Source organism: Nicrophorus vespilloides, unplaced genomic scaffold (genome assembly GCF_001412225.1).
Source record: "Nicrophorus vespilloides isolate i.1.1-1 unplaced genomic scaffold, Nicve_v1.0, whole genome shotgun sequence".
Taxonomy (NCBI): Eukaryota; Metazoa; Arthropoda; class Insecta; order Coleoptera; family Silphidae; genus Nicrophorus; species Nicrophorus vespilloides.
This window is the reverse complement of record NW_017095675.1, coordinates 17,951-43,607: the sequence shown is the minus strand read 5'-3', so window position 1 is coordinate 43,607 and position 25,657 is coordinate 17,951. Positions and strand designations below refer to the sequence as shown.

Below are 25,657 nucleotides of genomic sequence, written 5' to 3'. Positions count from 1 at the left end.
TCCATCGACTCGTTGCCAAAGTACAAACAACTGACCCGAAAATATCCGAACAACAATCATTAAAAGGTCAATTGTACTGCTACTATGGTTGCCAATATTCTTGTGATTAAAAGCATAGTAAACAATAACACATGTGTACGGTATACTGACAATTATGATCGCGTACCTACTAAATAAACATAAGGAAAAGTTAATGAAAATACTGGAAGATTTGGATAGTACGAAACACTTTGGATTTGCTTTAATGTGAGTAGTAAAGAATCTACTTTTTTTTTTTCACTGTTAATCTTTAAATATAAAGGTTTGTAGAGATCTGCGATGCAGATCCAAAGTTGGCCAATTCCATACTTGGAAGCCCAGAAGAAGGTTTACAAACATGTGATAACTTGATTATCAGTGCACAAGAGGCATTGATCACTCAAACTGACAATAAAATCTACACTTTAAAGAAAAATGTACATGCAAGAGTATTTGGGTTACCAACATGCCCAGAAGTGCACAGGACTGATTTACCAAAACCCACAGATTTGGGGAGTTTCTTACAGTTGTCTGGTACAATTTAATTTAATCCATAAGATTTTGATTAATTACTAAACTTGAAAACTTACAGGTTTAATTGTAAAAACAGCTTCAATGAAAGTGCTAGAATACAGGAGAGATTATGAGTGCATAAAATGTAAATATAAAATGACAATATATGCTGATCATGATATGAACTACAGCATTAATCCACCAACGTTTTGCAAGAATCCAGAAATCTGCAAGGGAATCAAGTTCAAAGTGGTCAGTACATTGGATTCAACTCACTGCAAAGATTACCAAGAGATCAAGATGCAGGAGGAGGGGAAAACGGTTTCCAATCACATGTGGTTGATATTGGAGAATGATTTGGTGGACGTTTGCAAACCAGGATCTACTGTAACTGTTTGGTAGTTTGCATGTGTAAAATAATCTTGTTTAAATTAAATTATTTTTATTTGTTTCTAGTGGAATTGTCAGGAATAGACTCAAGAAAACTCACGTGGCTGGACGTCCACTTTTAATTGAGATGACTTTACTGGTGAATCATTTGCAGGTGAACAATGATGTGGGACCTTCAACTGTGTCCACTATAGAACGTAACCAGCAGTTTGAGTCGTTCTGGTACAAATACAGATTGTATCCTTTGTATGGGAGGGATCTTATATTAAGATCGTTTTGTCCTCAGGTATTACAACTTTAATCCTTTTTTTTATGGTTTATGATGATAGATTTATTTATAGATTTACGGCATGTATATGGCTAAATTGGCTGTGGTTATTGTCTTGGCTGGTGGAAGTACTTTTCACGAAGAAGGCGATACTAACGTGAGGACGAGGACGGAACCGCATTTGCTTTTGGTTGGAGATCCAGGAACTGGAAAATCGGAGCTGCTCAGATTTGCTAGCACTATTATACCTAGGTCGGTTCGTGTAACTGGAATCACCTCTACTTCGGCCGGATTAACTGCAGCTGCTGTTCATGTATAGTTACAATAAATCTAATTTTTTTTACAAGTCTTCAATGTGGTTTTTCTTTAGGAAAACGGTGATTGGCATTTGGAAGCGGGAGCTTTGGTCCTTGCTGATGGCGGCATTTGCTGCATCGACGAGTTCAACTCCATGAAAGAACACGATAGGAATAGCTTATTAGAAGCTATGGAACAACAGACAGTTAGCGTTGCAAAGGTGATTGATCTACTTAGCTTTTTCTCTCCGTTTCATTGACTATAGTTGTCTAGGCAAGTATTGTCACGAAATTGAATACACGTTGCTCAATTTTGGCTGCGATGAATCACAAGAATTCTTCGGATAATCTCACGGAGTCGCTCGGATTATCGAGTCCTCTGATCAGTCGCTTCGATCTAATCTTAACTGTCATGGACAAGAGGGACGACGATTGGGATGAGCGTGTAGCCGATTACATCTTGAACGGATGCAAGTATAGATCCAAGTTTTTCGAGGACAAGAACAACAAGTGGTCTTTAGAGATGTTACAGGTGATTCACTGAAACACCAAATTAATTTCATTCGATAATGCGTTTATTTTAAGGCATACTTTTCGCTAATTAAAAGCGTAAATCCTAAATTAAGCGATGCGGCGAATACAGTTTTGGCTGCCTATTACCAATTGCAAAGGAACAATTCAATAAGTTCCAAATCCAGGACAACCATTCGCTTATTAGACAGTCTCGTCCGGTAAAAACTTACTTAAACTATCAATAAATCACAATAATCGGTATTCATTCAACAGATTGTCGCAAGCACACGCCAGATTATTGCAACACAAGACTGTGCTCATAATGGATGCTGTCGTGGTTATATCATTGATTGAATACGGAATTGGCAAGGATGAAAACAGCATGGGTTTGGATACTGAATATTTTAAAGATTATCCCGTTGATCCCACAGAATCCTACAACAAAATCTGCGAAACTATATTAAGCAAATTGAATTTGCTTGGAATCCAAGACGATGGAGACAATTGCGACGCGTTTCCTCCTCATGTTGATCATAAAATGTCCTTGAAAAGAAAATCAGATTGTTTCAACAACGATGAAAGATCGTCCACGAAATTGAAATGTAATAGTAAATCAGTGGAAACTGAAACTTCGGTAGCTCTTAAAAAAACTACTGTAATAAAATCAGATCAAAAGAAGGAATCGCTTAAAAACAGTTATGAAAAGCATGAAAGTGTATCAGACAATTCCGTAAAGACGATATTAGAACAATCCAAGTTTCAAGTCAGGAAACGACCATTGGACAAGGTTAAATCCTTTGCGAGTTGCAGCAGTTTTTCGAGCGAATCGATTTTTGATAGCGAAGAACATGAAGTCGATTTTGATTTATAGATTTGGATTGGGGAAGATTCATGTAATTAAATCAAATCAATTCGGATCCAGAACGAAAAAATATTGATTGTTTTATTAACTTACACTTTATTATTATTATTTGTATTATTATTATTATTTTCGCTTAAGTTAAAGAATTGTACAGTTTATTTTATAAATAAAATTTAAATTAGGTTTTCATATATATATATACTTTTTTTTTTAATTTTAATTCTGACGTTGTTTCGCAGATCTGGGAGAAATTAATTACGAAATGGGAGATGCAAGGGAGGGAAATTCTCATTTTCCTTTCTGTCCTTGCACAATTAATGTGAATGTATTTATGTATATATCATATATATATATATACAATGTATATGTAATATATATATATGGTTATTAATTCTTATGAAATGCTTGTCAGTTGATTAATATTATCTCAGGCGACGCTCTTGTCTCTATTTAGAAAAGTCCGGAATATGGACATACTCCAACTGCTATATATTTGTACCGGATGAATAGAATTGAAAGTTTGTGGATGGTCCGAAATTGACTGGGGTTTTTGGGCTGGCGCACGCATAATAAAACTCGTCTGATTGCAGCTGAGTTCGATTCATGTTAGGTTCGGATGCGCTGCGATGGATCTTCGGAAGACTTCGCAGCATCAGATCCAACGAGGATTGGATGTTGCAGAACTCTGGCCGTTCCTCCTGGTCGAATTGAATGCTCTTCTCCACGAGCAACTTCAGCGGTTTCAGAGTGTCCGAACGCAACCGCGTCAGGTCAGGCTTCAGAATCCCTTTGCCCACCAGATACAGAATCTGAGTCTTGTCTTTCATGTGAGAGTAAGGCAGCTGCATCGTGAGCATCTCGAACATCACGATGCCGAAAGCGTAAACGTCCGATTTAAAACTATAGGGATTATCGTCCTTCATTCGAGTGATTTCTGGGGCCATCCACAGGATCGACCCGGATGGATAACGCACCATCTGGGTGTCGTCGGAGTATCTTTTCTTGGCCGTGGCTAGGCCGAAGTCACCAATTTTAACGGTAAGATCTTCGTGCAAGAAGATGTTATTGGATTTGAGATCCCTGTGTATAATGTTTTTTGCGTGCAGATAGTCCATGCCTTGAGCGATCTGACGTCCGATCTCGATCAGAGTGAACAGCTCGAATTTGGATTCGAAGACGTGCAGATGCCTATAAAGGCTGTTCCCGTCACACCATTGGGTCACGATGGCCAACTTGGGTTTGCTCACGCATCCCATGAACAGCAGGATGTTCACGTGTCTCGTCTTCCTTAGGACCATCACCTCGTTCTTGAACGCTTCCAGTTGAGCCAAGGTCGGGATCTTCACCTTCAACGTCTTGACGGCGACGGAACCGTGCCAGCGGCCTCTGTACACCGTTCCGAAGCTTCCGGTGCCCACCATCTCTCCTATCTTGATCTCGTCGGCAGGTATCTCCCAGTCTTCTATACTTTCTCTAGGCGCTAGTAACGGTTTACTTTCATCGGCTGATTTAGCTCTAGGCCTTCGTGGCTGCTGCGAACTAGTCGGAGAAGCCTGCGTGCTTTTACTGTGCTGCGAATCTTCCGGTGGAGTGTTCAAGGATAACGTATGAGGACATTCTTCGTTTGCGTTACGAACGCTGTTCATGCACACGTTCGGTGCCGAACTCGACCGATCGTGCTGTCCTAGTGTGCCGGGATGTTTCTGAGGCATATCGTAATTAGAAGCCAACAGAGCCTTGTAATAAGCGTCTGCCACTCGCACCTGTACAGAAACAATACACAATTGTACAAGATTAAAAACATACAATCCGTGAATACAAGCATACCTGATGACACAATGAAGGAATCCTACTGGCACAGCGCTGGTGGAATTTATAGCCACAGGTGCGACAAAGGAATCCTTGAAATAACAATTTATGACAGACTTCACAAAAGACAAGAGAAAAGAATGTCTTGCGAACAAAGTTATGGGAAATGCTTGTTGGCACTGGGAAATTCTCCATCAGTTTCACTGTGATCTCATCACATTCCAAGGTACTTATGTCTATATCCCAATTGATTTGAACATCAGTATCTTCCAGGTAAGCACAACACGTTTTATAAAATAGATTTCGCAGTTTCATTGCTTTTGCCAGAGCCTCCTTCAAGGATTGACCTTCACGTACTTGTACACTAGTCCTCTGTTGATTTGGTAGATGCGCCCTTATGAATTTATATCTCTGTGTCTGCTGCGGATTCTGTCTCATCGTACCTTCATCAGATTCGTTCCTCAAATCCGATTCGCTTTCGGGACTCTCACGACCGTTGCTGACGTGCAGACGTAGAAAATCCTCCTGGCTCTCGAGTTCGTGCAGCTTCGTCGTGAGCTCTTCATATTCTTTCACGTACATCGGCGGAGGATTCGGGAAATCCGCGAATTTCGCGTTCAATGCATCGATATTATTTCGAGTTAAGGTGATCACGCTCCTTATGTTCCTCAGTTCTTGTTGGATGTTGTAATCATCGGTCTCGTTCGACATCCTTATCACATTTGCTTAAATATTACAGGTCAAACAAAAAAAACCACTCAAAAGACAAATAACTATTGTTTGTTTTATTGTTGATGTTTCCGAACCTATTTACACTGACTTACACTGCCCGTCTCTGCAGAGACACCGGCCATTGCACCTTCCTGTCACTATGACGTCTAATAGCTACCAACATAACTTCAAACTGACTTCTTTAGAATCTTAACCGCGATTTACACTTAAATCCAAAACTATAGCGAAACATTGAACATCTCAACAACATTAATACTTTTCTACTAATTTTTCATCCACCAAACATCGCTAAATCTGTATTAAACCTTCCACTGTCACAGGTAAACTTTTTATTTCTTCACTTAAACAGCTGATATTCTGACAACACACATAACCTTGCAATTTAAAATTAGATATAGATTTAAGAATACTATAAAATTGAATGTATTTATTATTGTACTAAATCACATTTGAATCATTGTTTCTTTCCATTGATCTTGCTTATTTTGCTTCTACTGACATTATCAAAGAAAAGTAAACCGGCTGCCCTCTCAATACTTTCTGGAGGTACCTAAACAAAAAAAAATACAACAATATTATTATAATATTAAGATGAAAATACTAAAAGCAATTATACTTGAAAACTGGTCAAAGGAACTTCATTATCGATAACTTGATTAGGCATCACAAAAGATTCCATTTCTAAATGTCCATCTGAAGTTTCCATCACAAGCACTTTGAAGAAATGTGTAGGTACAGCAACATTCTTTTCACCAATAACTTCATACCTTACATACTTTTTACCATCACCTTCCTTCCTGCAGATAATCAAATATCAATAATTATTGAACTCATACTGAACTGCAGCATACAAACTTAGGTAGATATAATGGTCCAGTGCAGCAGTAAACATTTGGGTAAGTATTCGTCAACTTCCTAACATATCTCTCTAGCCGGTTCCATGAGTCCCTATTGAAGCCCACACCCACCTGTGGTGCCATATTTGACAAATAGAATGTCTGGTCACAGTGCTTCTGATGACCCTTGTGATTACCAGCTGCTGCCAAATGCCCTCTATCATAGCCAGACCTCTTATAATCTGAATTCTCAGATCTGAAAATGTTTCCACATTAAAAATCACGTTAGAAATTTCAAACTGTATTATTTACCTGAAATAAGAATGTATGCTTTCATCTGGCTTAAAATCACAAAGTGCTCTATCCACTCCATCATTCTTCTTCGTGTTCTCTGCTGTCAGATGCTCAAAGACCCAGTGAGCCACCCTCGTCTTCCTGTCATAACTCAATACGAAATCATCAAATGACCTCACATGGTCCATACCAGGAAACCCATATTTCATGATCTGGGATATTCTTGAAGCATTGCTCGAAGTCGTTTGGGGCGATGTCGTGAATGGAACTGCTGCAGAGACGGTCCCGAAAATTGGAAGGCATGGTTTACAAACAATACTGTTATTGTTTTTCTCGTAGTAACTTCCAGCTAAAAAGCTGCCAATACCCACAGTGCTCAGCAGCGAGTATTTCAGTAACCTCTTTGTGGCCATATTTTTTTTAGGTTAGCACGTGAAATTACGTAAACAAAAATAATACCAAAAAAAAATCTATTTTTAATCATTTCTATAATATTATAGATAACAATGGAAGACAGACAGAGCATTATAGAGCAGAGACGGATTCAGCGTAAAAAGAAGCGCGACTTGAAGAAGTTACACAAGGCGGAGGAGATTCAAATAATCGAGGCTAAGAGGAATCAATGCGTCCCTTTGATCTCCAAAGAGGAGTACGAGAAGTACGCAAATCCTGGAGCCGGAAGACCGAGCCGTCCCTTCTCTGCGAACTTAATCGAGATCTCGCAGAAACCGCGTAACAATCTGATTTTGCCGCAACCTGAGCAAAAACCGAACAAAAAATATTCGGGGAATCCGCTGGACTCTTCGCAACCGGAAAGATCTACCGGTAAACACAGAGAAGAACCTAAACCTAAAAAGTTGACCAGGTTGAAAAAAGACGTAAAGGTATTTCATATAAATTATAATAATGTTTCTGAATATTGCAATTAATTTGAAACAAATTTTGTAGGCTACTCAAGAAACATCTGATATATGCGTAAAATACTGCGAAAATTTAGTCAATAACGATGTTGATTTACTGGCAGCGAAATTAATAGCGGAGATTGTAGAGTTACAAGAAAAGTTGTACAAAAAAGATCATTTGAAAGGGCAGAGACAGAGGAAATACGTGGTCGGCTTTAACCAAGTGATGAAGTATTTGACTATAAACAAATTGAAAGCTTTAATTATTGCCGTCGACGTGAAAGTGTTGAAAGAAGGTGGTAAGGAAAGTTAATCGTTTTATCTTAATTGTATCATTGATAGTATGAGTTTGTTGCAGATATGTTGCATGAAACTATTCTGAAATGCGTCCGACTAGCGAAAACCAACAATATTCCTTATATATTCGCACTGAAACGACGCAAAATTGGTTTGATCACCATGAAATTCCTACCTGTGAGTTGCTTTGGTGTACTGAACTTCCAAGGAGCAAATGTAACTTTCTTTTTATACACAAAAATATTGAATTAAATCTTTAATCAATTTGTAATTTACAGGAAAGTTTTAATATTCTAATAGCGGAGAGTAAAAAGATAAATCCTCGTCTAGATATCGACGAAGAAGACAATAACATTGCTTCTGCAATCAGACAAATCTCTGGTAAAATTCTGACCGATTCTCAATGATGGGGAAATATAAAGATATTAGATTTTCATTGTAAGATAAATATCTGTATATATTTATTGTGACGATTTTTGTATATATATATATATCTATATAATAAATATTATTTACATTTATATATTAAAAATATATATTAATAACCTATTGGACGTAAAAAAAGAAGTTACAAAAAAACAAACATAAAGTGTATAAGTTACTTAAAGCATAATTACATTACAACATGTAATTAGATACAGATCTAGTTAAATAGCAGAGTAAAGATATAATGGCGAAATAGAGTTATCTTAACAAACAGAACCGATACTCTCTTTCGGATCAAAACAAACGTATTCAATTATTTGAATTACTGATTTACATAGTAAAAAATATATTGCATTAGCACCAGTAGTTCTCCTTTTGCTCATTAACTTTGTTTTAGTAATAATAATAATGTTAGTAATTAAAATAATTAGATAATTAGATTTTATCCGCAACTATTGTGATGGACAGTTTCCTCTCTGGCCAAGAAAATGTTTTCGGTAATGAAAGGGCCTCAGGAGATCCTAAGACCTATGGAGATCCTTTGATTTAAGAATATTGTCGAATATTGGTTATGCAATTGTAAATTACCTGGAATGTAACAGCCATGTCTTGAGCTAAGTCATCGGGAATGAGGACTTGCAGCCAGGATCCTTGAGCGACGAACGGATGTTCCATGTCCACCAAAGTCCCGGTCACAGAATTCGCCACCAAAGTTATAGCGGTCTCCCCCAGCACAGATTTGAACGTAAAGTGTCTTCCGTGCTTAACGCGTCCTCTGCACAAACGTACACAATTAACAGAATTAAATATAAGAAGTGAACGGTGAATCCATACCGAATGGCCAGCGGTAATAAACTGCCAGCTTCCAAATTGAAAACCAGATGAATACCATCCAGTTTCCGGACGTGCAGGAGCTCCGCGGATTCCAGCATTCCCGAGGATTCGCGAACGTCGTCCAGTTTATTGAATCCGTCCGCGCCTTGCAGTCCCTTCTGCAGCGTGTTCTTTATTTGTTCAGTCTCTTCGTCTGTCAGTCTAGATACTCCGTCCACGAACTTCCTGTCCCTCGCCTCGTGATCCGTCCACGAGCATCTCGCGCTCACGCCGCTCAGATTTGAACCTTCCGTCTCGAAGCCGCGCTCCAATTCCTCGTGAGCCGACGGATCGTATTCGAAGATGCTCTCTCCTCTACGCATATCCGTTACGTGCCAAGGACCCCCGGATCTGGACAAAGCGAGAAAATTACATTTGCTGCTAAAAACTAATATCAAGTATTCACTACGTACGCAGGCAAATTGCTCAGCATATTAAGAACTCCGCTTCCGTTCCACTGTTGCGCCGCTCTCAGCTCGTCCGCACAGACTCCCACAATCTGAATGAAATCGACGTTCCCGAACGGTGTCTGCGCGGAGCTCAATTGTATATCGGAAGTCATCAGCATATGCTGTATTCGGGACTCGCTATTGTCTAAAGCGCAATGCCAAGAGACGTGATCTCCTGTGCACAACGTATTACCTGTATATATAAACAAAAAATTAGTAATCAAAACATTCTTTCCATTCAAATTTACCTGAATGAAAGACGTATTTTGCTAAGGATTGCATGAGATTTGCAGGCCAAGTTGGTGGTGAAGTTTCACCAGGTTCCCTCTTCAATCTGAAAGTCAGCTCAAAGCCAAACCCTGACAACCCTTCAGGACCAGTCACATCATGCACCCTTCCATCACCATGCAGATCAGATAATCCAAAGCTGTAAGAAATCACGTAACATTTAAACCTGTTGATTTTCATTTCACATTTATGTTCGCATTACCTGATGTAATGCCAATGTGGAGGGATGTTCTCATGGGCATTTCCTGGATGTGCGTACATGGATATATAATCCAGGGGATCCGGTCCACCCAGCCTGCCAGAACAAAGAAAACGCAATTTAGATTTGGAGAAATCTAAAAATAGTCTACAGATCTATTTATAGCGCAGACAAGAGCCATAAATCACAGTTCCCCCAACTGGAAAGTGTCAGGCATTTAAATGTCCAGGAAATGGATTGCTGAGGGGTGCATCCATAAATAGATGTAAAGGATATAAAACTTCCTTCCCAAGAATATTTATAGAATATTTGTGAATTATTATTGAACACAAGTATTTACCAATATTTCAAGAGTGCTGTAACTTGCAGAGGGTTCACCTGGTCTGGGTAGATCTTCCTGCACAAGGTGTACAGGGCTTCCAGACCTGGAGGTGTAGGTGGTAGCATGTTGATGGGGGGTCCTTGAGGTAAAGCTCCAGCTTCATCCATTGTGTTCTCCTCCAAAATCAAGAGAAAGAAAATACAAAACTTGGATTCAAACTGAAGCAGAACTTCCTATATACAGAAACACTTCTGCAACTCTGTTTCACTGTTAAACTAAATTAACACACGAAAAAAAAAACAATAGAAAATAAATAAACGAAGCAACAAAACAAAACGACACAAGCAAACTGAACTGAACTGCGAACAAGATTGGAATGCGAAGAATGTGCTATGGAATTCCAGCCTGAAGTTGTCCCGCAAACCATAGGGAATTTTTCTTTGGCAACCAATTCGATTCTTCGCGTTGGTTACCTTGAGTATTCCCAAAACAATAAAGAAGATGTCAAACTCTGCAATAATCAAATGTTATTTGTTTTGGAAACGGTTTAAATAATTGTTGACTAATTGATTAAGTTAATTATATAACGAGTGTTAAGTGTGCGAGAGCTGTGATCCGACCTGAACATTTCATGTTTTTCCAAGAAAATCACTGTTTATTTACAATTCATTATTGATTATTCTCTTATTGTTTCTCATCTGCAATTAGAATAAGATGTTAGATTCTTCACCTGAAGATGAAGATTTTCCTGGAAGACTGTTACATCAGGTAAATAAATTAAATTTCTTAATATCGCAAAAAAAAAATCCTATATAATACATCTTTACATCAATAATATGAGACAAAATGATTGATTGTTTTTTTTTTAAATTTATTTTCAGGCAGCTTTATGGGATAACACCGAGTTATTAGAGGATCTTTTGGCTGGTGGACAGCAGTCCTTCATCAACTCTCAAGACAGTTGGGGTAGAACACCTTTGCATGCTGCGGCAATCTCAGATAATTCTAGGTGCATACAGATCCTTTTGAATACGGGAGCAGATCCCAATGTGAAATGTGGTTCTCGTGGAGAAAACAAGGTAAATACCAAATTTTCCTGATCATTGTGGAAATTGTTAGTTTATCATTATCTCTATATTTATATTTTTTCTTTCAATTTTTAATTTATTGTTTTGCTTCTCATTTTTAAAAACAGTGCTTGTTATTATTTTTAGTTGTAGTTGCAAGTGGGAGATGGATTTAGTTAATTGAGTAAATAATGTGAGTAAAAACTATTATTAGAGAACACGTATATCCTGTATGTTAGCATAATGTATTTTGGTATTGTGCAGTAATTTAGTATGATTTAAATGTTTTTTTTTTCTTCTTTCTTTTCGTTTTTCAAGACTCCGCTGCATCTGAGTGCTGAATATGGGCACGTGAGTAATGTGAGAATTTTATTGCAACACGGTGCGAGCCTCCTGGAGCGCGACATCAATGGGATGACTCCTTCGGATCTTGCAGACAAGGCTGGTCATAACAATTGCATGACACTTCTTAAGGAAGCAGCTGGTAAGTAACGATTATTTGATTTTAAAATACATAGTACTGAAGTATTGTAGAATGTATAATCCTATTGGAATTGTTTAAAAAAATTGCATTTTATGCAACCATTGTATTTAAATCTGTTTGCTATTTAAATACAATGCGGCATTTCGATTGATTGATCTAATCTAATTCTAGATTCATGAATGATTTACAAAGCCTACTAACGTTTGAACAATATAAATATAGGTATTTTTCAATATTTACGTAAATCACTTGGAAGAATGAGTGAACAACAATGAAAATTGTAAATTCTAGTAGTTTCGAACTTTCATATTTTTAAACTAATCGTGTAGTTTATTAATATTATGACAATACAGTGGAATACGAGCTTAATCCGTTCCAAAATATCCGGATTTTTACTCGTATAGTGAAAAATAGTCAAAAAAATTTGAAGATGATGAAGCTGCGCGGGACTTCTCTTCTCATTCATTCATTTTGCTCGTTATGCGAGGTTCCACTGTGTTTACTTATAATTGACAAAAAATGTATCTGGTATAAATTGGTTTCTAACAGCAGTTTTGTGGTTTTGTTATTGTTAAATCAATTGGAAATCTCTCAATTTATTTATTTATTATTTCATAAATACAAGTCGATGATATAACAAATATTGCTGTTTAAATATTGCTCATGAAAAAAGCAGTAAAATTTATATAATTTATTTTTAGAAGCGAAAATCGGTTTAAAAAATAAAATGCAATTACTTAAGTGAAACGCAAAGTCCGTTTGTATTTATAAATGGAATATGTTTGTGCTCTTTTGTCGTCATTTTAGAAAAATAATAATTTACAACTAAAAACTTAAAGTTATTTTATCATATCTAATTTAGTTAAATATTTCCCAAATATAATATACAGTGGAACCTCGCTTAACGAGTTTAATCCGTTCCAAAATTTCCGGATTTTTACTCGTATAGTGAAACACGTTTTCCCATATAAACTAATGTAATGTTTCGATTTTTAATTATTTTGCTTTTAATATCTATGATTCGTTTTATTACTTGGCTTTTTATTTGGAGACATGCAAGTTATTACATTTTGCACAAAAAAAAATCACAAATAATATGTCTGAACATAAGTTTGGAAAACAACACTAAGATGCAACTAGAATGACCACTAACACCAGGAACTGTTTCCCAATTTACACAATGCGAGGTTCCACTGTATTTGTAATATTTAAATATCAATATTACCAAAAAAATGTGTTATCAAAAATGAAAATTATCATATGCAAAGGTCATTTTTATCTTTAATGGAATTTTAAAGTTTTCGTTAGAATTTTGCATAACTTATAAACAATATGTTTAGTTGAGATATTTCTCAGAACGCAATAAGTGTTTTTTAAATATTTAATTGTCATGTCTAATTATAAAATGTGATTTGTGAGATGAATTTTTTATAATTGCAATATTTTTCTTAAAACCTTGAACCATAATCATAACTATTTATTTAAATGTATAATTACATCTTGAAATTCTACAGATATTGCTCAAAACGCAAATAAGTAATATACACTTAACGAGTTTAATCCGTGAAATACACATAATATGTGTACACAAAAAATGATGTAGCAGGAGGACAATCCGGGACTTCTTTACTCGTTATGCGAAATGTCGTTCGTTAAACGAGGTTCCACTGTATATTAAATTTATTTAAAATCTATAATTAGTTGTGATAATACAAAGAACGTAAATAATTGTCTTGTTTGAATATAAAATTGGAATGTAAAATGCAAAGTCCATTTGAACATTGGCATACATTTGTTATTTATTTTTTTCGATGCTTTGGATTTTAGCGAGCGTTTATAAACTGCGTAACTGTATTTGCACTGAACAATGAAACGTAGGGTTTCACTCGAAATGTTTGTACATAGATACACTTATTTCTGTTATCGTAGTTTAATAATGAATAACGAAAATTTAAAAGCGTATAGATAAGTCGGAGAGTTCGGAGCAAAAATGAAACAAAAAAAAAATAAGCGCGTCATCGTGGGGGCAGCCAGTCCAGTCCGCGCCGCAATGTTATTTATTAAAATTAAATTAGATAAGTGCTATCAATTCAAAAGCGGCATTCAAACTGTGCATCAATATTCATACGACCATTGGGGAGTGCGGGAGCGCGCGAAGAGCCCACCTCCAACCATCATCATACCCATCCTCTTTTTCGATTTGATGTCGAAACAGCAGGCGGTCCTCGAAGACGGAGGGGCCCTTCTGAGCCAACGCCAATCCGTCGCCGTGGAGGACCGGCCGTGGATAGCGGAGCGGCCCAAAATCCGATCCAGGATGGCGCGGTGCATCTTCACGGCAATCCTGATGCTGGCCCTTCTCTACCTGATCGCATTGCTGCTCCAGAGGAAGTTCGATTACTTGCGCGAGACCACGAAACCGGGCAATTGAAGGATAGCATTTCGTGCATTTATCATTCGAACAGACCTACTGCGAACGCTTCCCCTCTCGCAATAGAGCATCAAGTGCGAAGTGAGTAAACAGTAGCGTTGGAGGTTCTTGTGAATCCATTAGTTATTGTTAATTATATTTTTTTTGCATTGGGCACAAGGAATAATGTGCGGAGAAAAAGATAGACGGAACCGCATAGATATGCAATCAACTTCGCCGCACGCTAGTTTTAATTTTTCCACCCCCCCTCGAGGCATTTCGGTTCTCGTGTATTGATTTTTCCCTCCGCTCTAGTGAAACTCACCCTTATTCAGGCAGCTTTTACGGCGCAGCACGCACGCAAAATATACATATTTTTTATAACCATCTACATTCAGCACCCCCCAAAAAAAAAACAAAACATTGATTACTCCCCCTCGTTGTTGTTGTTCTTGTAGTTATAGTTATACATATTGTAACATCCGTTTGTGCGTTTTGTGGAATGAAGAAGCAGAGAACGAAAACGACGGACGTTGCTTACGATGCATGCGATTATTTCACGGACGATGTAGTTTATGTGAATCTCGATCAAGGTAATTGAAAAATTATTGAATGCAAGTGGAGGATCGGATGGGGAAAGTCGGCCGACCACGAGGAATCATGGTTTGAATATTGCACTTATCGGCTCCGATAACGTTTGACCCAGACTCGAATACGCCTTACAATACAGACCATATTCACTTTCATCGTTTACCAGATTTCTGATAACATCCTCCGCCTGAGTATTCTCTCTGTTAAATAACCATTGTTATCTTCAATTGAAAGGACCTTCATGTGTTTGCTCGCTAATTTCCATCTCGCATTGTTGATTATTGCGCTTTTTGAAATCCATATTTTTCATGCACATCACGAGATAAACGCGCCGAGAACAATGTATTATGACGGTAAATCCGTAAAGTCCAGTTAACTTTGACGATGAATAATCTGACAATTAATTTATTTTGTCATATTTGTAAGTACGTTACTAATATTTGAATATCTCACTTAATAGTGACAACAAATATTAAGAATCGTTACTATCATCAAAATGATCAAAGAATTGAAAGAATAGTACAAAATATTTCTATTTGTGAAGACTGACAATAAAATGTTTGTCACGAAGACACCGAATATTATGCGTATCAATCTTTTTTGTTAATTACAATTTGTAATATGTTAATAAGTTTGTATATTGAAAATCGGAAAATGTTCCTAAATAAATAGAAAAGAATTATTAAAAGTATTAATTTTGAATAATTAATAAATCTTTTATGGTTTCTCTATTAACTATTTCAAATGTCAAATTTGCAAGTGCAATTGTAAAATTTTTAAAATAAATAAAATACAAATTTGATGAATATTGTAAAACCTTTAAACCTTTTCCTTTCTTTTTTATTATAAAAATATTCTAAATATAAATTTCGTTCCTATTAATGCATATCAATCAATTATAATATTTTATGTAAAAGATAAAGTCTTGACTCTTTGTAATGTTTAGCGTTTAGCAAGGTCTTTAGATAAGCGGGATTAACAAACTCTGCTTCTTATTATTTAATCAGACGTTGCGATTACGAATACTGTTGATAAATAAGTATTACTCTTTTTACGCAATTTAGCTTTGATTAATGAATGAGACTGATTAAATTAAGAAATGAAAAATTTACACTTTGTTTAAGTATTTCTTATGATGATATGTACATATTACATACAATTATATTATTGATTTTTTTTTATCACGTGCACTTTACATTGCAAACCTTTGATCATCATCACCTAAAAATAAACACGCGGTCAATGGCTGACCTTTCCTAAAAGGTTACAATAAAATGTTATCGATTTTCCGTACTGTTTGTTACCGGAAAACCGCTTTTCTTGCTTCAGGAATTTGAAATTAAAGGTCTTATCCCTGCAGACTTTAACTGTTTCAATTTGTTACAGATGCTCGTGAAAAAGCGAGATTGGATATCCATGCAGCACTGCGAGATGCTTGTAGCAAAGGGGATGCAAGTTCCGTCCATCATTTGGTCTCTTCGCTCCAGAAAGATGCGGAGCTCATCGTCAATATGGCTCCAACAGGATCAAACACGTTACTTTTTCTGTAAGATCGAAACTCTAAAGTGAGGAGTGTTATAAATCTTTCGTGGTTTTCAGTGCCTGTCAAAGCGGAAGTGAGGAAATCGTTAAGCTGCTAATCGAGAACGGTGCAGATGGTAGATACCACCCGGTGACCAAATACTCTCCTTTGTACATAGCCTGTTACCACGGTCATTTTGAAATCGTAGAAATCTTGCTGAACCGATTTCCAGAATTAGTACAAGTAATTTAACGCTATTTTCGCAATACCGTTGATGTACTTAATGTTCTTTGTCCTTCTCTGTCCAGCAACATACAGTAGAAAAGTGGCTTCCGATCCACGCCTGCTCCATTAACGAGCACTCGGCCACCTTGGAACTTCTGTTTAATTTCCCATATCCCACGCACGTTCTGCGGAAATTCAAGTAAGTTGTTATTCCTGGTTCGGATTTAGTTTTACATTTACAATTGATCTTCAGAGATGTAACGGATCAGTGGGAATATTATATGGCTTTCGATGTGAACGAAAGGGATGCGACTGGTCAGAACATCCTGTACGTGGCGTGTCTGCTGGGCAACAAGAAATTGCTGGATCTGATATTGAAATTCAAAGTAAAAGCCACGAGGATCAGAGTGGTGAGTGAGTTAATTGGATGCGTTAATTAATATCGTGTAAATAAGTAAAAGTGGCGCGGTATCTGGGTTACATGCATTCCGATTCCATTCTCTAAAATGATCGCTGTTTGAAAAACGAAATTCCTTCTATCTATCAGGATGAGGACGCAACGCCGAGCTCCGAGACCAGTTCTTTGGTTAGTCCGACGAAGAGGCGCATCTCCAATGGGATACAATCAATCCTCTCCAAGCTGAGCCTATCTCGTGAGAACTCCATGGAAAATGCACAGAACGTGAGTTTTACAAGCATTATCTTCTTTTTGTTATTATATTTTTTGTGTGTGTGTATTTTGTTGTTGATTTATTATATTTAGCTTGACGCTGATAACAGCTACATCTGCCCATTAAAAGTGGATATGTATTGTAACAATAACACGGAGACGGCGTTACACGCTGCCGTCAAAGGCAAACATTATGACATAGCTTTATCTTTGCTAAACGCAGGAGCTAATCCCAACATGATAATAAAGGCGTATTTAGATTACAACGAGGTAAAATTTCGCACGAATCCGTTATCCAAATATTAACATTCTGCTTGTTTTCGGAAGAGTATAAGCTGTAGTTCGGTGGAAGAGGATTTGAATTCTGGACAATCCACGGCCTTGATGGAGGCTTGCAAAAACCGCGATGTTCCTTTAGTGGAATTGTTATTGAGATGCGGCGCCAGAGATGATGAGTGTAAAGCCCTTTCGGTTGCTGTACAAAATAGGGATGAGATTTTATCCGCCAAGCTTCTCTCCACCAAAGTACGAAACTTCTTAATTATTATATTAAATGATGTTTGATGTAACATTCTTCCAGGCGCATCCAGATCCGGAGTTCAAGATAAACAAGAAAGCTATGGCCGATAACATTCATTCCTCGCAGTTCTCGCTCTTCTCCAACGTGACAAATCTAACTTACAGCACGATCTTTCCTAATACTCCGACGATGATTAATTGGCACAACCAGAGATGCCATTTAACTCAGATACGAACCCAGTGGCTCACGGATGCTGCTCTTCATCTGAACACTAAGCTGAAGCAGAATCCGAGGAGCGCTGAAGTGGCGTTGTACGCCATCACCCGTTTAGATATATCCAACAATTCGTTGAAATCTGTACCTCTCGCTGTATTCCAACTATACAGTTTGAAATTCTTGAACATTTCGCAAAACAAAATCGAAAAATTGCCTGTACCTGTGGAGAAAACCGAACGCAAGTTGCATAGACTAAAGAAGAACAAGATCGAGGATTTGGACTACTCTTGTCCCGTCCTGGAAGAGCTGTATTTGCAGGACAATCGCTTGGATAGCATCTCGGAGGCTATCTTTCGACTTCCGAATCTCGTCACTTTGGTGGTCTCCAATAACAAGCTTCAGCAGCTCTCGTATAACATGTGGTTGGCACCGAAACTGAAAGAGCTGAACGCCTCGTTTAATCTGCTGAAAGAACTACCCACGTACGCAAACGATAATGCCAAAGATGACTTTGATAAGATGAGCGTCAGCTCAAGCGATAGTCAGCTTTCCATTCACGCCGAAGTCGATCTCGAAACTGAAATGAGCGACGCTGATACGGAAATGGAAGATGGGAAGTTGCCGGTTAGATATAAGAAGAAAGAGCGAAGTTTGATGTAAGCTTTATTATCTCTCTAATTTGATCATATTATTACAATCTATTTAATTTGCAGACAACTTGATGTTAACAAGCATCATATATGGAGTAAGAGCGTCGAAGTTACCGAACAGATACTGCATAACGACGATTCGATAGCAGAAAAATCTTCACAGCTATCCTCGTTGAATTTAGCGCATAATCTGTTTACGAGTGTGCCGGTCGTTTTGCCGTGTCTTGCCGTTAATCTGACGCGATTGAATTTGGCCTTTAATTCTTTACGCTCGATGTCTCACATCACCAGCTATCCGAGCTCTTTGAAGCAATTGGATTTGAGCCACAACAAGATTTCGGTTTGGCCCAGTTTGCCGCAGGTCGAGGCCCAAGACGTAATGGAGCAAGCCAATTTGGCGTGCTATTCCAATAGCGGTACCAAAGACAAATTACCTATGATGGCTGGTGCGGAACAAAAACCAACAAATCCTCATTATGTTATGATTTGTTTTTGTTGTTATATAGGTAGGAGGCAATCTGGAAGATCGGTGAGGAATATAGTATTGCACACAGTTTGCTCTCATCGAAGACACTTGCGTTTGGACAATCTTAGGACATTGATATTAACCGATAATCACTTGTATAGGATACAATTGGCCACGGACGATGATGGTGACTTCAGCAACATCGATGAGGACGATTCCGAGAGAGTAAATTATAATTTACAACAATTTTTACATTAATTACTATATTCGATATTAATTTTAGAGCGTTTTATTAAGCAAGCAAAGACTGATGTTCCCAAACCTATCGATGCTCGACATAAGCAACAACTACCTGAAGGAGATTCCGCACAATATTTTCGAGCTGAGCAACCTGTCCGTGCTGAATATCAGCGGCAATTTGGGTGAGTAAACAGGAATTAAAAATAGGCGTCCGAAATTATAATTTTCTTTCCGTTTATTTTTAGATATAAACGAACTCCCACCACAGATGGGATTGCTCTCTAGGTTATGGAATCTAAACACGCGAGGTTGTTCCTTACAGGAACCTCTAAAATCCATGATCGACAGCAAAAAATACAAAACAATGGACATCATCGGATATTTGAAATCAGTGCTGGAGGATGCGAGACCGTACGCCCGGATGAAGTTGATGATTGTCGGTATCCAAGGTATCGGGAAAACAAGCCTTTTGGAGCAGCTGAGACAAGAGGGCATCTCCAGACGTAAACCCGAGGTAATCAACTAGTTTATTTAACAAATAAGATTCACTAATATTTAATTCAAACAGCATTGGGCTAAGCGAATGGGCAACAAGAATATAAACGTTAAAACCTCGAGGGGGACGAACATGTCCACGGTGGGTGTTGACATCGGTGATTGGGTGTACGAGAAGAAGATTCGGAATCAGTCGTCTCATGGACCTGTCATCTTTCGCACCTGGGATTTCGGTGGACAAAAAGAGTAATTGAAATCTTGAAATTCTATATTCAATTATTTACTTAAATTCTATTCACTTACAGGTACTACGCAACGCATCAGTACTTTCTATCGAAAAGAAGTTTGTATCTTGTGGTTTGGAAAATTTCGGATGGTTACAAGGGAATTAACGAAATCCTCCAGTGGCTCGTGAATATTCAAGCGCGAGCACCGAATTCTCCAGTGTTAATTGTTGGGACGCACTACGACGTGGTTCAAGATACGAATCCGAATATGTCCGAAGAATACCAGCAAGTGATTCGGGATAAATTCATTAATATAGTGGATGCCGAGAAGTGCGGTTTACCGCGAGTGTTGGATACGATAGAAGTCAGCTGCAAAACGCGACATAACGTTAAATTACTCTGCAATTTGATCTACGATACCGTATTTAGTTTACGTCCTCCAGGTTCGTAGTAGTCCTATCAAAATGTACCATTGAAATAACTGATTATTTAATTTTATTTAGGAAGCAAAGAATTGCTCTTGGAACAAAAAGTACCTGCCACCTATTTAGCTTTAGAAGACGTAGTTAATTACATAGCGACTGAGAGGAGGGTGAACAATATGGATCCAGTTTTGAACGCGGATCAGTATAGATCTATAGTGACGACGGAGATGCAGCAGCGCTACAATCGGACGTTTAGGGACGCTGCAGAGTTGCATCAAGCAACCCTTTTCTTACATGACAATGGTAATTATATTATTATTTCTGTTGTTTTCATAAATTAAGTTTATTCTGTAGGCGTTTTACTGCATTATGATGACGCCACTTTGAAGGACTTATACTTTTTGGATCCACAATGGCTTTGCGATATGTTGGCTCATGTGGTAACGATTCGCGAGATAAACCCTTTCGCTCGTACCGGTATCATGAAGTTAGACGATCTGAAGCATATCTTCAAAGCCAGCAACATCGGACCTATGGATACCAGAGGTTACATAGTGAATCTGCTGAACAAATTCGAGGTGGCTTTAACTTGGGATTCTCGGACACTCTTAATCCCGTCGCTGTTGCCATCAGAAGAGGAAATCCATATGGCTCAGATGTTTCCGGGCCAATTTCATCCAATGGTTAAAGTGAAAGTGCCTTTGAGATCCAGAGGTTGGGCTGTGAGAAATAAAAAGATCACAGTTTCGCCGAAATCTGTTTTGTACAGAGATAGCAGCGCACCGGGCCGATTTGAGATGAGTCTACCATCGAGTTCAAAGGCGACAGTTGGTTTGTTGAGATTTGTTCTGTTGTTAATCTGGTAAATATTAATTGATTTGCTATTGTAGAGGAACCAGCGGAATTGATTAAATATCATGTAACATCCGCATCGAGTAACAAATCCATTATGCGATTATTACTCATGTCCTATTTTCCTTCCGGATTTTGGTCGAGGCTCATGTCCAGGATTCTTGCAGATGATAGCATTATAGACATCATTCGTTCCTTCTTCATATTCCCCAAAGAAGTTACGCAAGATTTGGAGCTCATGAAGTTGTTGGATTTCAAAGCTGAGTGGGTCTTGTGGCAGACCGGTCTACAACTTAAATACGGCGACATTACTTTGTTCAGATTGCGCGAAGTGTTACACAATTCAGCCGCTCACTACAAACAATTAAAGTAAAGTATATTCGATTATAATGTACTTGTAATAATGTGTTGCATTTATTTAAAGAATTAAACTGCAGCAGGATGGAGTTTGGTGCGACGTGGATTTGCAGAATACGTCGATCCTGGAAATCTATTTCCCGGTGGAATCTCTTGTGATTAAGCCGAATTACACGGAGAGGAACGAGTTTTATAGGTTTAAGGTTAAAAAGGATCTGACGATCGAAAGCATTCCTGAATCCACGGCACAGCTGTTAGCCTTGGCTGTTGATCATATCGACATCCTTTTGGAGGATTGGTATCCAACGTTGGGCACGCGATTTGTGCACACGTCGGAAGGAAAGTTCTTGATCACAAGATTGGTTCCGTGTCCCAAGTGCCTTTCCACCTCAACAGATGTTGAGCAACATTTAATCAACTTCCCAGGCGAACCTCCAAAATACCTCTCAGAAGTAAGTAACTATCATTTTCTTGAGTTTAAGATTAACAGATTAACATTTTCAGTTTGAAACTAACGAATCTTATGGAATGGACAACATGATTAGGAAATCTCAAGAGTCTTACACCTCTGAATGCGATAGTGGAGTTGGTCCGGATTCCCCTGGATCGAGTCCTATGCCTACGGTGGAAGGACATATCAACGAAACGTTGGAAGAATCTCCAAATCAAGTTTATTACAGTTGGATGGTGGAGGAATGCATTTTGGCTGCTTACAATGATAAGATCGTGACGTGCCCAACTCACGCTAATTTACCTTTGAGCCAGATTGCGCCTGACACAGTAAATATACTATTATTAAACTTGAGCTGTGTTTTAAGCAGAAAGTTTTAGATATTTTTGGATTTGGGTGATAGGCATTTGATAAAGCCGGAGAACATCAAGAAGGGTCGACTGTTGGGACGCGGAGCGTTCGGTTTTGTTTTTAAGGGAACGTGCAAGAACCGTGGTTCGAACACCATCATCGATGTTGCAATGAAGATGTTGCAACCCGTCCAGCCTGGTCCAAATGCTCGACAATCCGCTGTTATTGCATACAAAGCGGCGCAAGGGAAATGGGATAGAGATCCTTTGCAGTATGCTTGCAAAGCATATTGCACTGCGAGACAAGAGTTGAACATCTTGCTGTCTTTGAGGCATCCAAACATCGTTCCTTTCGTTGGAGTTTGCACGAGTCCTCTAGCTTTGGTCTTGGACTTGGCACCTCAAGGGGCGTTGGATTTGGTTTTGAGGCATTACAGACGATCAGGTGCTAAAGTTGGCGTTTACACTTTGCAATCGATAATCTTACAAGTAATTAACAACAACCAATTTATTACTAAGTGATCTTAATTAATTCTTATTGTAGGTGGCGAAAGCTATCGAGTATTTGCACCGGCAACATATCATTTACAGAGATCTGAAATCTGAAAACGTGTTGGTGTGGGAGATGCCACCGCCTTTCATGGATCACCCCGATCATCTCGTCCATATAAAAGTTGCCGATTACGGTAAGTTAATGACTGTAATTAACTTATTTACAGTGATTATTTTTTAGGTATAAGCAGATTAACCTTACCATCGGGAACTAAAGGATTTGGTGGAACCGAAGGTTTCATGGCTCCTGAAATAATGCGTTACAACGGCGAAGAGGAGTATACGGAGAAAGTAGACTGTTTCTCTTTCGGAATGTTCGTTTACGAGCTTTTAACGTTGCACCAACCCTTCGAAGGGCATGAATCCGTGAAAGAGTGCATTTTGGAAGGCGGGAGACCACCTTTAACTTACAGAGTATTTATTTATAATTGTATTTAATTTATGGATATTTCCTTACACGTTTTATATTGTAGGAAACGTTGTATCCGAGTTACTTCTTGGATTTGATGGTTCTTTGCTGGTCTCAGCAGCCTAAAGATCGTCCATCTGCGAGTCAGATAGTTTCAATTGCGAGTGCACCAGAATTCACTCATCTCAGCGATGTTATGTCTTTGAAACATCAAGCTCCAGTCGTCGCTTCCACGAGCGCTCCAATCTCTCACATATCAGGTATGTTGCAAGAAATAGCTATTTTATTAAACTTTTATTAAAATCTTGTTTGCAGATGATGGTTTATCAGGATCGGAAATGTGGTTGATGTGTGCCAATTCTCGAATCGATCTTTTATTGGCCGCTGATCGTGGTTGGTTGCAATACCACACAATGGCTTTACCTATTAAACCCACAGCTTCATGTACCGTTGGACCAACTATATGGATTGGGGATTACATTGGAAGGATTCACGCGTATTCGTATGTATTTTTTTAAAATTGTAATTAATGTAAGTGTAATTAACAATTTCATTTTAGTGTAACTGATGGTTATAAAATATTTTCGTACGCTCTTGAAAGCGAAGAGAATACATCGATACAAGCTCTTTTATACTTACCTAGTTTGAAGCGCGTGGCTTGCGCTCTTTCCAATGGTCGACTGTTTCTCTTGAACTCTGAGACGATACCAAGGACGCCGTCTTCGGCGGAAGGAACGTTCGTGATGACGGAGTTGGGCGCAAGCACAGTGATAAATTGTCTTTGCGCTTTGTACAAAGAGAGCGATAAGTGAGTTTTCTTTAAGTTTGTTTTTGTTATTTACTTTGCTAATATTAATTTGAATTGTAGTGTATGCGAGTTATGGAGTGGACAATCCATGGGACAGATTTCCATATACACGATTAAGGATCAAGTTGTGGCCGGGCACGAGATGCTTAATCATTTTCAACCAATCATCGACTCTGTGGATGTGGTGAATATGGTGTCTGCGGATAACTCGGTGTGGTCTTACGTGTATCCCGGTTGCATTATTTACCAATGGGATCAGAAGACGCGAACGATAATCAACAAATTGGATAGCTCGAAGCTGGTGCCTTGCTCGGAGAGCTTGAAGTCCATTGCGATCGAGGAGCATCTTAGTCCTACCAATTGTCAGGTCACCAGTCTTGCAGTTCTGAACGATGAACTGTACATTGGAACCACTTGGGGTTGCATCATCATAGCGGAACGAGCCACGTTACGTCCGATCACCATATTCCGGCCTTACGAGGAGGACGTCAGAGCCATCGTACCTTTGTCCAGATGCAAGAGTTCCAACGAGAGCCACGACAACACCCCTCTGATAGCAACCATCGGAAGAGGTTACAGGAGTTTACCGTCCCGTTACTTGGACGTCGCAGTCAACATCGGCCACACACTTCCAAGTCCAGTTTCTTCCACCTCGCCCACATTGCTCAGCAAGCAAAACATGTTCGTTCTTCTCTGGAGAGCCGAACATTGGAGCACGATGTAAATACTTGTATCACACATACTGTGACATCCTCGCGTTCCCACACGATCTTTACTACCATTCATTCAATTTTTACCCAATATAATTATTTTTCTTTATAAAAGCAATAGTTTAGACACTAAAGGAACGTGACGGACGCACATTACTCTTCAGACATTCAAAGTATTACAAAGTAGTTGTTATTAATACTCTCTTTTATTTCCTTGTACGGATCGAAATAGTTCTAGTTATTTCTTCTTGATATTATACATACTGTCGACTGTTAAAAGAACAAAGAAAAAAGTAATAGTAAACGTGTATCCTATTAGCGAATGGCTCTAAAAAAAATTATTTTTATTATTTATGACGTAAATTGAATAGACTGTTTCGTTTGAAAATCGAGTCTTAACTCGAGATTGTATTAACAAACAAAAAAAACTGTGATTTATTAATTTGTATCTTGTCATTTTTCATTTTATTATTATTATTAATTGTTATTAAATAAATTGAACTGGTTACATTGTTATATATATAACTAAGTGAATTAATAATTATTTTTATTTTATTTGATTCCCAAGTTGGCCTTGAATTATGTTTACTTAATGGTAATACAAGTAAATAAGACAATCTAGGATTACAATTTGTTTATTATAAGGTTTATGTTACATACAGATATATTCAGT

At 38.2% G+C, this 25,657-nt stretch overlaps 6 protein-coding genes across 15 annotated transcripts; 3 read left to right on the top strand and 3 right to left on the bottom strand.

The window, feature by feature from the left end:
• Window positions 1–67: 67 nt before the first annotated feature.
• On the top strand, window positions 68–2,920 carry LOC108559461 (DNA helicase MCM9-like). The gene is made up of 9 exons (XM_017916763.1): window positions 68–246; window positions 302–552; window positions 611–929; window positions 988–1,207; window positions 1,263–1,502; window positions 1,560–1,706; window positions 1,760–2,017; window positions 2,071–2,216; window positions 2,272–2,920. Exons 1-9 carry the CDS (start codon window positions 155–157, stop codon window positions 2,867–2,869), a joined length of 2,271 nt encoding a protein of 756 aa, XP_017772252.1. The 5' UTR covers window positions 68–154; the 3' UTR covers window positions 2,870–2,920.
• A 102-nt stretch (window positions 2,921–3,022) lies between these two features.
• Window positions 3,023–5,718, bottom strand: LOC108559414 (raf homolog serine/threonine-protein kinase phl). The gene is made up of 2 exons (XM_017916701.1): window positions 4,688–5,718; window positions 3,023–4,623 (listed from the first exon to the last, which is right to left on the bottom strand). Exons 1-2 carry the CDS (start codon window positions 5,378–5,380, stop codon window positions 3,346–3,348), a joined length of 1,971 nt encoding a protein of 656 aa, XP_017772190.1. The 5' UTR covers window positions 5,381–5,718; the 3' UTR covers window positions 3,023–3,345.
• Window positions 5,659–8,195, top strand: LOC108559422 (selenocysteine insertion sequence-binding protein 2). Of its 5 annotated transcripts, none has more exons than XM_017916734.1 (6): window positions 5,659–5,721; window positions 6,205–6,297; window positions 7,032–7,415; window positions 7,480–7,732; window positions 7,792–7,946; window positions 8,009–8,195. In XM_017916734.1, exons 3-6 carry the CDS (start codon window positions 7,038–7,040, stop codon window positions 8,135–8,137), a joined length of 915 nt encoding a protein of 304 aa, XP_017772223.1. In that variant the 5' UTR covers window positions 5,659–5,721; window positions 6,205–6,297; window positions 7,032–7,037; the 3' UTR covers window positions 8,138–8,195. The 5 variants fall into 5 exon arrangements, with proteins under 5 accessions (XP_017772223.1, XP_017772230.1, XP_017772203.1 ...); XM_017916725.1 differs by lacking the exon at window positions 5,659–5,721 and adding an exon at window positions 6,053–6,129; XM_017916741.1 differs by lacking the exon at window positions 6,205–6,297 and having other exon boundaries at window positions 5,661–5,721; window positions 7,480–7,729.
• Window positions 5,814–6,973, bottom strand: LOC108559451 (endonuclease G, mitochondrial). The gene is made up of 4 exons (XM_017916750.1): window positions 6,550–6,973; window positions 6,257–6,493; window positions 6,018–6,198; window positions 5,814–5,951 (listed from the first exon to the last, which is right to left on the bottom strand). Exons 1-4 carry the CDS (start codon window positions 6,942–6,944, stop codon window positions 5,856–5,858), a joined length of 909 nt encoding a protein of 302 aa, XP_017772239.1. The 5' UTR covers window positions 6,945–6,973; the 3' UTR covers window positions 5,814–5,855.
• A 91-nt stretch (window positions 8,196–8,286) lies between the features above and the next one.
• On the bottom strand, window positions 8,287–10,663 carry LOC108559398 (suppressor of fused homolog). Of its 2 annotated transcripts, none has more exons than XM_017916667.1 (7): window positions 10,306–10,663; window positions 9,969–10,061; window positions 9,727–9,905; window positions 9,443–9,671; window positions 8,991–9,380; window positions 8,745–8,931; window positions 8,287–8,684 (listed from the first exon to the last, which is right to left on the bottom strand). In XM_017916667.1, the coding sequence occupies exons 1-7, from the start codon at window positions 10,452–10,454 to the stop codon at window positions 8,592–8,594; spliced, it is 1,320 nt and encodes a 439-aa protein (XP_017772156.1). In that variant the 5' UTR covers window positions 10,455–10,663; the 3' UTR covers window positions 8,287–8,591. The 2 variants fall into 2 exon arrangements, with proteins under 2 accessions (XP_017772156.1, XP_017772162.1); XM_017916673.1 differs by having other exon boundaries at window positions 8,639–8,695; window positions 10,306–10,662.
• Window positions 10,664–10,770: 107 nt separating this feature from the next.
• LOC108559367 (leucine-rich repeat serine/threonine-protein kinase 1) lies at window positions 10,771–25,399 on the top strand. 5 transcript variants are annotated; one of them, XM_017916625.1, is made up of 30 exons: window positions 10,771–11,055; window positions 11,169–11,366; window positions 11,673–11,838; window positions 14,054–14,350; window positions 16,226–16,385; window positions 16,439–16,604; window positions 16,670–16,785; window positions 16,840–16,996; window positions 17,134–17,268; window positions 17,350–17,526; window positions 17,584–17,781; window positions 17,837–18,648; window positions 18,706–19,088; window positions 19,149–19,333; window positions 19,392–19,530; window positions 19,594–19,862; window positions 19,917–20,089; window positions 20,149–20,513; window positions 20,574–20,798; window positions 20,850–21,326; window positions 21,386–21,716; window positions 21,772–22,156; window positions 22,209–22,484; window positions 22,536–22,994; window positions 23,050–23,191; window positions 23,239–23,471; window positions 23,531–23,726; window positions 23,782–23,968; window positions 24,026–24,274; window positions 24,335–25,399. In XM_017916625.1, exons 1-30 carry the CDS (start codon window positions 11,002–11,004, stop codon window positions 24,996–24,998), a joined length of 7,974 nt encoding a protein of 2,657 aa, XP_017772114.1. In that variant the 5' UTR covers window positions 10,771–11,001; the 3' UTR covers window positions 24,999–25,399. The 5 variants fall into 5 exon arrangements, with proteins under 5 accessions (XP_017772114.1, XP_017772148.1, XP_017772140.1 ...); XM_017916633.1 differs by lacking the exon at window positions 10,771–11,055 and adding an exon at window positions 11,502–11,547 and having other exon boundaries at window positions 11,338–11,366; window positions 24,335–25,397; XM_017916659.1 differs by lacking the exon at window positions 14,054–14,350 and having other exon boundaries at window positions 10,772–11,055; window positions 24,335–25,398.
• The last annotated feature ends 258 nt before the right edge of the window (window positions 25,400–25,657 follow it).

Bases quoted from the DNA above. Each gene is read 5' to 3' on its own strand.
- LOC108559461 (XM_017916763.1), top strand. From the start codon at position 155: ATGATCGCGTACCTACTAAATAAACATAAGGAAAAGTTAATGAAAATA. The intron at 247-301 runs GTGAGTAGTAAA...TTAAATATAAAG, and splicing joins CACTTTGGATTTGCTTTAAT to GTTTGTAGAGATCTGCGATG. The intron at 2,217-2,271 runs GTAAAAACTTAC...TTCATTCAACAG, and splicing joins TTATTAGACAGTCTCGTCCG to ATTGTCGCAAGCACACGCCA.
- LOC108559414 (XM_017916701.1), bottom strand. From the start codon at position 5,380: ATGTCGAACGAGACCGATGATTACAACATCCAACAAGAACTGAGGAAC. The intron at 4,624-4,687 runs GTATGCTTGTAT...GTTTCTGTACAG, and splicing joins TTCCTTCATTGTGTCATCAG to GTGCGAGTGGCAGACGCTTA.
- LOC108559451 (XM_017916750.1), bottom strand. From the start codon at position 6,944: ATGGCCACAAAGAGGTTACTGAAATACTCGCTGCTGAGCACTGTGGGT. The intron at 6,199-6,256 runs GTTTGTATGCTG...GATTATCTGCAG, and splicing joins GGACCATTATATCTACCTAA to GAAGGAAGGTGATGGTAAAA. The intron at 5,952-6,017 runs GTATAATTGCTT...TTTTTTGTTTAG, and splicing joins TTCCTTTGACCAGTTTTCAA to GTACCTCCAGAAAGTATTGA.
- LOC108559422 (XM_017916734.1), top strand. From the start codon at position 7,038: ATGGAAGACAGACAGAGCATTATAGAGCAGAGACGGATTCAGCGTAAA. The intron at 7,733-7,791 runs GTAAGGAAAGTT...AGTTTGTTGCAG, and splicing joins GAAAGTGTTGAAAGAAGGTG to ATATGTTGCATGAAACTATT. The intron at 7,947-8,008 runs GTAACTTTCTTT...TGTAATTTACAG, and splicing joins TGAACTTCCAAGGAGCAAAT to GAAAGTTTTAATATTCTAAT.
- LOC108559398 (XM_017916667.1), bottom strand. From the start codon at position 10,454: ATGGATGAAGCTGGAGCTTTACCTCAAGGACCCCCCATCAACATGCTA. The intron at 9,381-9,442 runs GTACGTAGTGAA...CGCTTTGTCCAG, and splicing joins ATGCTGAGCAATTTGCCTGC to ATCCGGGGGTCCTTGGCACG. The intron at 8,932-8,990 runs GTATGGATTCAC...ACGTTTGTGCAG, and splicing joins TTATTACCGCTGGCCATTCG to AGGACGCGTTAAGCACGGAA.
- LOC108559367 (XM_017916625.1), top strand. From the start codon at position 11,002: ATGTTAGATTCTTCACCTGAAGATGAAGATTTTCCTGGAAGACTGTTA. The intron at 11,367-11,672 runs GTAAATACCAAA...TCGTTTTTCAAG, and splicing joins GTTCTCGTGGAGAAAACAAG to ACTCCGCTGCATCTGAGTGC. The intron at 14,351-16,225 runs GTGAGTAAACAG...AATTTGTTACAG, and splicing joins AATAGAGCATCAAGTGCGAA to ATGCTCGTGAAAAAGCGAGA.